This window comes from Antennarius striatus, chromosome 18 (genome assembly GCF_040054535.1).
Source record: "Antennarius striatus isolate MH-2024 chromosome 18, ASM4005453v1, whole genome shotgun sequence".
Lineage (NCBI taxonomy): Eukaryota > Metazoa > Chordata > Actinopteri > Lophiiformes > Antennariidae > Antennarius > Antennarius striatus.
This window is the reverse complement of record NC_090793.1, coordinates 4035155-4044505: the sequence shown is the minus strand read 5'-3', so window position 1 is coordinate 4044505 and position 9351 is coordinate 4035155. Positions and strand designations below refer to the sequence as shown.

At 42.6% G+C, this 9351-nt stretch overlaps 1 protein-coding gene across 1 annotated transcript; it reads left to right on the top strand.

The window, feature by feature from the left end:
- Nucleotides 1-2470: 2470 nt before the first annotated feature.
- Nucleotides 2471-4839, top strand: LOC137612795 (protein ABHD8-like). Its single transcript, XM_068341507.1, has 4 exons — nucleotides 2471-3294; nucleotides 3400-3570; nucleotides 3988-4204; nucleotides 4630-4839. The coding sequence occupies exons 1-4, from the start codon at nucleotides 2471-2473 to the stop codon at nucleotides 4837-4839; spliced, it is 1422 nt and encodes a 473-aa protein (XP_068197608.1).
- Nucleotides 4840-9351: the final 4512 nt, after the last annotated feature.

Sequence of the window (9351 nt, the reverse complement as noted above, 5' to 3'; positions counted from 1 at the left end):
AAAGTGTCAACAGAAATTCAGAAGTTAAACTCTAACTGGTAAAATAAATGAAACACAAAACAACTTGTGAATTCAGTACTAGCAACAGGAGTATAATTTAGAATGCAAGCTGTGTGCAGGAAGTGAAAGAAATCATCTGGCAACAAGAAAGAGTTGAGGCTGGCTTATGTAGTCAGCTGATGTCAATGGCTTCCAGGTATGTCTTGTATCACTGCTGAGGAGGAAAAGAGATAGAATCAGGGAACAAAATGTCACCTAATGAATGGTCATTTCTCACTGATATTAAAGCTTTATTACGTTATGTTTGCTCTGATATCAGTATCAGACATGCCTCAGACTCCACAAAGTTGTGGTGGATCTGATTTAGTGGATTTGACATTATTCAGGAACAATTCACTTAAATTTTGCGTTGTTTTCACTCTAATTAACCCTTTTTTTAGATACAGAAATCTGCTAGCAGATTAGCATCTTTTCCATTCATACTGTTGCTACAGTTGACACTGTCAGTTGAATGATATCAAAAACAACTTACCATAACCTGTATAAAGCATTCCTATGGAGGTCTAAATAAAACCAAAGCTTACTGTTCTCTTTTTGGTCAATCTACATGGACATCCACAAGACAAGCACTGTCTTCTTTTTGTTTTTCCTATCTCTGTTTTAGTGTTTGTCTGAGCAGCAGTCAGAAGCTCAGCAGACATAAGACCTGTGCAGAAAATAAAATGTTAGACCACACAGATGACCAACACGACAGGAATAAAAAGTATTTACATTTATTCTAACTTGTTAGGAGCATTAGGTGACCAGAATAACAAAAAAGGAACATAAATGAGAAATAGTATTGATTTGATGCAGCTTGTTCGTGATCTTGTTATGTTGGCTTAGTCCCTCACTCAGGTGATAGTGTTAAATGAGCTTTACTAAGGCTGGTGGAGCTGCATTTGCACTATTTGAGGCCTCTTCAACTGAAAGCATCCTCAGTCTTGTTGTGTTTCAGTTTCCCCTACATTTTCTGTGAGATTGAAGGACAAAGAACATTATTGCATTGTAACTGCACTGCTAGGATACAAGCTATAATATTATAGGAATCAAGTGTTGACCTTGAGGGGGCATGGGAGTTCGCCCAACCAGTCTACATGTGTTTTGTGGACTTGGAGAAGGCGTTTGACTGTGTTCCTCGGGGGGTTCTGTGGGGGGTGCTTCGGGAGTATGGGGTACCAGACCCCTTGATAAGGGCTGTTCGGTCCCTGTACGACCAATGTCAGAGTTTGGTCCGCATTGCCGGCAGTAAGTCGAATTCGTTTCCAGTGAGGGTTGGACTCCGCCAAGGCTGCCCTTTGTCACCAATTCTGTTCATAACTTTTATGGACAGAATTTCTAGGTGCAGCCAATGCGTTGAGGGTGTCCGGTTTGGTGGCCTCAGTATTGCGTCTCTGCTTTTTGCAGATGACGTGGTGCTGTTGGCTTCATCAAGCCGTGATCTCCAACTCTCACTGGAGCGGTTCGCAGCCGAGTGTGAAGCGGTTGGGATGACAATCAGCACCTCCAAATCTGAGACCGTGGTCCTCAGTCGGAAAAGGGTGGAGTGCCCTCTCCGGGTTGGGGATGAGATCCTGCCCCAAGTGGAGGAGTTCAAGTATCTCGGGGTCTCGTTCACAAGTGAGGGTACAAAGGAACGGGAGATCGACAGGCGGATCGGTGCAGCGTCTGCAGTGATGCGGACTCTGAATCGGTCCGTCGTGGTGAAGAAGGAGCTGAGCCGAAAGGCAAAGCTCTCGATTTACCGGTCGATCTACGTTCCTGCCCTCACCTACAGTCACGAGCTGTGGGTTGTGACCGAAAGAACGAAATCCCGGATACAAGCGGCCGAAATGAGTTTCCTCCACAGGGTGTCCGGGCTCTCCCTTAGAGATAGGGTGAGAAGTTCGGTCGTCCGGGAGGGACTCAGAGTCGAGCCGCTGCTCCTCCGCATCGAGAGGAGCCAGATGAGGTGGCTCGGGCATCTGGTCAGGATGCCTCCTGGACGCCTCCCTGGTGAGGTGTTCCGGGCACGTCCTACCGGGAGGAGGCCCCGGGGACGACCCAGGACACGCTGGAGAGACTATGTCTCCCGGCTGGCCTGGGAACGCCTTGAGATTCTCCCGGAGGAGCTGGACGAAGTGGCTAGGGAGAGGGAAGTCTGGGCTTCCCTGCTTAAGCTGCTGCCCCCGCGACCCGACCCCGGATAAGCGGAAGAGAATGGATGGATGGATGGATGGATGGAAGTGTTGACCTACTTTTTTTCCTTGTTAAAGGGTTCAGATTTGTTGAAAGTGTGCCAAGAAATAAAGCCAAACCCATTTATAATCCACTTTTATAGTGCTTGTTGTAAATCTCTGCATTCTCCTTTTTTTGTTCTATTTTCAATTAAGCATCTGAGTGATGTTTTGCTCTTTGTTTTTCTGTGATCATGTTTATGCAGAGATGCACAATGCTGACCTGTATCACTGAGGGCATACTGTGCTGCTTGACTGGGAAAGCTGCCAGTCTTGTCTTGCCTGTGGAGTCATCCAAACCCTCTCATGGCTTTGAGTTCGTTGAGGTGAAACCAGGGAGAGTCCTTCGAGTGCGACATATAATCCCAGAGCGGCAACCCATAGTAACAGAGGAGCATGTTGAAGGCAAGGAGAAGACAGATGGTGACTCTGATGATGGGAGTTTCTGTAAGGATTTCAATAAAGAGAGCAACACTGGCAGCAGCGTCCACTGCAAGAGGAAGATCACTGTCTACCGCCATGGAAAGCTGGTGATTGAGAATCTTGGTGATGTTTTGCACTCTGAAATCCTGCAGTGCCAAGATGGAGATCTGGAGCCCTGCAGCACCGTAGAGGTTGACCTGGTGGATTACAAAGAAATGCCATCATCCCCAGACCCAAACCCTGCCCCTCCTCCAGTTCTACCACCCCTTGGGGAACAGAAACCTGCTCCACCTCCTCGCCGCTGCCGTCGCAAGCCCAAGCGTACATTTGTAATTAACTCAAAGAGGGTGATCTCGAGCTGCAAAGGGACACACTCAGATGTAGCGCTGTTCTTCGTGCATGGTGTGGGAGGTTCTCTAGACATTTGGAGCAGCCAACTGGACTTCTTCTCTAAACTGGGCTATGAGGTCATTGCGCCTGACCTGGCAGGACATGGAGGCAGCACTGCTCCCCAGATTGCAGCAGCTTATACTTTTTATGCACTTGCAGAGGACCTTCGTGCCATCTTTAAAAGATATGCTCGTAAACGCAACATTCTCATTGGCCATTCATATGGGTGAGAATTCCAGAGATACAGTATATTTCCCTCTATTGTAATCTATCTAGTACACATTACCATATTGTTGTTAACACATTATTATTTTCTTATTAAATCTTCCAGAGTGTCATTTTGCACCTTTTTGGCTCATGAATATCCTGATCTGGTGCATAAGGTTGTGATGGTCAATGGCGGGGGTCCTACAGCTCTGGAGCCCAGCCTATGCTCAATCTTCCAGTTACCATCGTGTGTTCTACACTGTCTATCACCCTGTTTGGCCTGGAGCTTCCTCAAGTAAGATGTGGTTTTGAATATTGCCAAAACATTGCAGACAGTGAGGCATCATAATAACAAAAAGCTTTCTAGCATTTATGCTATAAATGATAATATGATAATATGATCATCAAATTCTATATGTGACTCTTCAAATTAAGAGTTTAGTGGCCACTCACAACAAAGATCATATCAAGGCACTTGTCAGGAAAACTAGGTATAGGGGGACGGTGGTAAAGAAAAACTGCCTCTTAGCAGATTAAAACCTTTAGGCAATCCTAGGTGGGCAGACCCCTGTTTTGACTGATTGGGGTGAGGGAGGGAAAGATAAAGAAGACGTGGAGAACAAGAGGGTGTAAGGAACAAGGGCATAGACAGAATGTACAAAAACAACACATAAATAAAAATAACAGTTTCTCCTTCTTTTCTACACTTCAGAGCTGGATTTGCACATCAGGGTGCCAAGGAAAAGCAACTTTTGAAGCAGGGCAATGCCTTCAATGTGTCTCCATTTGTGCTGCGAGCCATGATGAGCGGTCAATACTGGCCTGAGGGGGATGAGGTCTACCATGCTGAGCTCACTGTTCCTATCCTTTTGGTCCATGGAATGTGTGACAAGTTTGTGCCCATGGATGAGGACCAGCATATGGCAGAAGTACGCAATAATTACATTCCACTTCAAAGCGGTGATGTATTGTAATTGTCAGTGTTCGTGTATTCGTCCGTCCGAGAAGATGAAACAAAAAGCACATTACTTGGGCGGCAAAGGTGATGAAAATGAGATGAGATGATGACTCAAGGTCAAATTCCAACTTTTGTACACTGAGGAACCGTGTACAAAAGTTGGGAGAAGGCCAATGTCAGTAAATAGATCAAAGCTAATGCTTTGATCTATGAAACCATGTCAGAGCACTAGCTTTGATCTCTGACCTATGCAAGTAGGTCAGGGTAAAATTTTGAATTCAGGGGTCGCGCGATGTTGCAGTCTGTGACTGCCTTAGTTCTGGTTTCATATGTGATTGAATGCTGATGTGGCGTTGAATACAATTGCTATGCATTCATTTTTGGCTCTCTTCCTAGATTCTTCTGTTTGCTTTCCTAAAAGTCATTGAGGAAGGAAGTCACATGGTCATGATGGAGTGCCCTGACACTGTCAACACCCTCCTTCATGAGTTCTTCCTGTGGGAGCCTGACATGTCCAGAAAGGACAGTAGAAAAGCAGACAGAGAGAAGACTGTTGCTCTAAGTGACTCTCTTCACACAATGAAAACTACTAAGCCTGTGGATTAATATCCAAACCATGACTAGGTTTTATTACAGAGCCGAGTAGAAGGCCCTATACGGCATGTGTTTCTAAGGCTGCTCCTTGGCTGAGAGCTGTTAAGCAAGACCACATCTTAAGGATGCAGAAGAACGCTGGTGCACAAAGATAAACTGGACTCAGACATGGTGCTAACCAGAGACAGAAGACCAGAATATAAAAAGGAAGAGAGTTGATGTACTACTTTTGCTTCTATTTTTTATACCAAATGATGCTGGATTGTGTTAGGTTTGCAAAGTTTCACCTGGATATCAGAAGGACTTTGTCCATACATGTTTGCTGTATGAAATATTTCTGGTGAAGAAATGACTACTGGGAGATACAGAAAGCATAAGATTCATGAAATGGTGTCTGAATTTTCTGAGCTTTATCATGAATATTCTGCACATTATAGCAGAACATATTTTATGTTTATGAATCATTCTGATTCCAAAACTCACAAGGTAATACGTAATGAATTGAAGAATTGTAGATTTATCTCTATGACTGTGAAAGATAAATCATAAAAAAAACTGAAGTGCTTGATAATAATAGCCTACTTTCAAATTATCCATCTGCCCAATACTTTGGAAATAAGTCATTAAATTTACTCCAATGTACATGCAAACCTACCTGGAATACCTATTAACCTATATATTTGTGTGAAGGGTACACTAACATTCACTCAGAATCACAGCTATCTTCTCCACAATTTGGTTAATCTGCTTCCAAATTACAATTATTTTCCACTTACTGAACTATAACAAATATGAATCTAAAAAGCTGTGCCTATATCAAACATGATGTAATCAATTTATACTTGCATGAAAATGAAGTAACATTCATTGACAACAGAGATGGTCAAAACAAACATGGATACCAGAAGGTTATACACTGTCATTGGTTATCTACTCTAACAGCAATACATCCAAGGTCTAACGAAGTAAGGGTACAACTTACTGAGGCCCTGCATGGCTTCAGAATATGAAAAGGTATGTTGGTTGTTTTAGACATAGAACATACAGTATGGTGATATTAAAAAAAGTAACAATGTACTTTTATAGTCAAAAGTGTTTTTTGTTTTTTAATGTGTTCAAAGAATTTTTTTGTCATTATTTGAGAATAACAGTAACTTCCATAACAAATTGTGGTTGCATTGACTGTTTTCAGGTGTTGACACTTTAAGATGATAAATGCCAAACGGGACTATGTTCTCCTTCTGTTCTTTGATCCATCCTATTTATCTAATAGTGACAGAGAGAATGACCAACATAATGCTCACTGGAAGACATTAATTAATGGTGCTGCTTTGTGTCACAGTGGAATAGTAAGCTCTATGTAATAGTGAAATCTAAATGTTACCCTATAGTGCTAATCTGCTTACTGTGTTGTTTAATTTGATGAATCTGAGGGTGTCCAAAACTTAAAATCCTACAAAACGGCAGACAAAGGAAAAGAGGGATATTTTTACACACCATGATTTCCTGTCATATATGCATTTTAACAGAATCCAGATGTAACATGACTGGTCTTATGCAACTCAAAACAAAAAATTTCACAAAACAGCACATAGATAAACTGACCAAGCATTGACGCTGAAAAAATGTTACATATTTCTTATTTACTTTCCAAAAACCAAGAAGTGCTGCTGATGCAATGTACTGTATGTCCTTTTGTGTTAAGGTCAGTAAAGCTACATGTATTACAGGGTGCACATATACTTTATTCATGCTACAAGTCTGCATATACAAGTTGTAAGTGCTCATATGCAATATCTATTTGTGATTACAATGATGTGTTCTTGTTATTGTTGCATTTATTCATGAGAATCATATGCACTTCCTGAATGTAGATGTATATAATGTTATAATCGATCAAAACTGGATTGGTTGGATTCAGTGTAGGAACATGCCTTTCATGGTATGAAATAAAACAGATATTCACAATCCACAGGATTTTTTACCTGTTTATTGCAATACTGTATTGTTTTTGTCGGTTAGTGGTAGTGTAACAATTATTTCTAGTTGCTGACATTTTACAGAATAAGGAGATTATATTAAGCTATAATCATATTCTGTAATGGTTAAACACAGGATACATCCATATTCATATATGTATTGAACTGCAAATTATCATATGAAAACATACCAAAACAAAGTCTACCAAATTAAAAAATTCCTTATAAATATTGTACGTCTCAATGTGGATTATTTATATGTATTAGTTCAAAAAATTATTATCATTTGTTTGTTGTTTATGTCCGTCCGTTTGCATTGTAAACCACACTCATACATTGAAGTGTAAATTGATGCCTCTTCTCCTTTCGTCTTTTGCCCTTCAAGGGTCGCCACAACGAATCAGTTGCCTCCATCTAACCCTGTCTTCTGCATCCTCTTATCTCACACTTACTAGCTTCATGTTCTCTTTCGCTACATCCGTAAACCTCCTCTTTGGTCGTCTTTGAGGCCTCCTGCCTGGCAGTTCAAAACTCAGCATCCTTCTACCAATATATTCACTATCTCTCCCCTGGACATGTCAAAACCATCTCAATCTGGCCTCTCTGACTTTATCTCCAAAACCTCTAACATGTGCTGTCCCTCTAATGTACTCATTCCTGATCCTATCCTTCCTGGTCACTCCCAAAGAGAACCTCAGTATCTTTATCTCTGCTACCTCCAGCTCTGTCTCCTGTCTTTTCCTCAGTGACACTGTCTCTAGACCAAACAACATCGCTGGTCTCACCACAGTTTTGTACACCTTTCCTTTCATTTTAGCTGAAACTCTTCTATCACACATCACACCTGACACTTTCCTCCACCCGTTCCATCCTGCCTGTACACGCTTCTTCACCTCTTTTCCACACTCTCCATTGCTCTGGACTGCTGACCCTAAGTACTTAAAATCCTCCACCTTCTTGATCTCTTCTCCATGTAACCTCACTCTTCCACTTGGGTCCCTCTCATTCACACACATGTACTCTCTTACTGCGGCTGACCTTCATTCCTTTCTAGGACAAACCTCCACCTCTCTGGCTTCTCCTCCACCTGTTCCTTGCTCTCACGGATCACAATGTCATCTGCAAACATCATAGTCCATGGAGATTCCTGTCTAACCTCGTCTGTCAGCCTGTTCATCACCATAGCGAACAAGAAGGGGCTCAGAGCTGATCCCTGATGTAGTCCCACCTCCACCTTGAACTCCTCTGTCACACCTACAGCACACCTCACCACTGTCTTACAGTCCCCATACATGTCCTGCACCGATTTTAACATACTTCTCTGCTTCTCCAGACTTCCTCATACAATACCACAGTTCTTCTCTGGGCACCCTGTCATAAGCATCTCCAGATCTACAAAAACACAATGCAGCTCCATCTGGCCTTCTCTGTACTCCCCTATCAACATCCTCAAAGCAAATACTGCATCTGTAGTACTCTTTTTTGGCATGAAACCATACTGCTGCTCACAAATACTCACTTCTGCCCTTAGTCTAACTTCAACTACTCTCCCATAACTTCATTGTGTGGCTCATCAGCTTTATTTTTCTGTAGTTGCCACAACTCTGCACATCTCCCTTGTTCTTAAAAGTGGGCACGAGTACACTTCTCTTCCATTCCTCAGACATCTTCTAATTATCTCAGATTCTGTTGAACAACTCAGTCAGAAACTCTACTGCCACCTCTCCTAGACACTTCCAAACCTCCACAGGTATATCATCAGGACTGACTGCCTTTCCACTCTTCATCCTCTTCAATGCCCTCCTCACTTCATCCTGACTAATCTTTGCTGCTTCCTGGTCCATAACATCCACCTCTTCTAGTCTTTGTTCCCTCTCATTTTCCTCGTCCGACAACTCTTCAATGTACTCTTTCCATCTTCCCATCACACTACTAGCACCTGTCAATAGACTTCCATCCCTATCCTTAATCAACCTAACCTGCTGCATTTCCTTCCCATCTCTATCTCTCTGTCTTGCCAACCTTTATAGATCAGTCTCTCCCTCCTTACTGTCCAACCTAGGATACAAGTCATCAAAAACTCCTTGTTTGGCCTTTACTACCTCTACTTTCACCTTACACTGCATCTTCCTGTACTCCTGTCTTCTCTCCTCAGTCCTTCTTCTTAGCTAACCTCTTTCTCTGTATACACTCCTGTACCTCCTCATTCCACCACCAAGTCTCCTTATCTACTTTCCTTCCAGATGACACACCAAGTACTGTCGTACCAGTCTCCCTGATCACATTAGCTGTAGTTGTCCAGTCACCTGGAAGCCTGTCTTAACTCCTTCCTAAAAGTCATGCAACACTCTTCCTTTTTCAGCTTCCACCATTTCCTCCTCTGCTCTATCTTCCTCACCACCAGAGTCATTCTATACACCACCATCCTATGCTGTTTGGCTACACTCTCGCCACCACTACTTTGCGGTCCTTGAGATTACACCGTCTACACAAGATGTAGTCTACGTGTGTGCTCCACTTTTATACAGTAGGTCATCCTATGTTA

What these genes read in the sequence shown, in the direction of transcription:
- LOC137612795 (XM_068341507.1), top strand. Translation starts at nt 2,471, where the DNA reads ATGCTGACCTGTATCACTGAGGGCATACTGTGCTGCTTGACTGGGAAA. An exon ending in TTGGCCTGGAGCTTCCTCAA is followed by an intron (nt 3,571 to 3,987) that starts GTAAGATGTGGT and finishes TCTACACTTCAG; the next exon opens with AGCTGGATTTGCACATCAGG. An exon ending in AGGACCAGCATATGGCAGAA is followed by an intron (nt 4,205 to 4,629) that starts GTACGCAATAAT and finishes CTCTCTTCCTAG; the next exon opens with ATTCTTCTGTTTGCTTTCCT.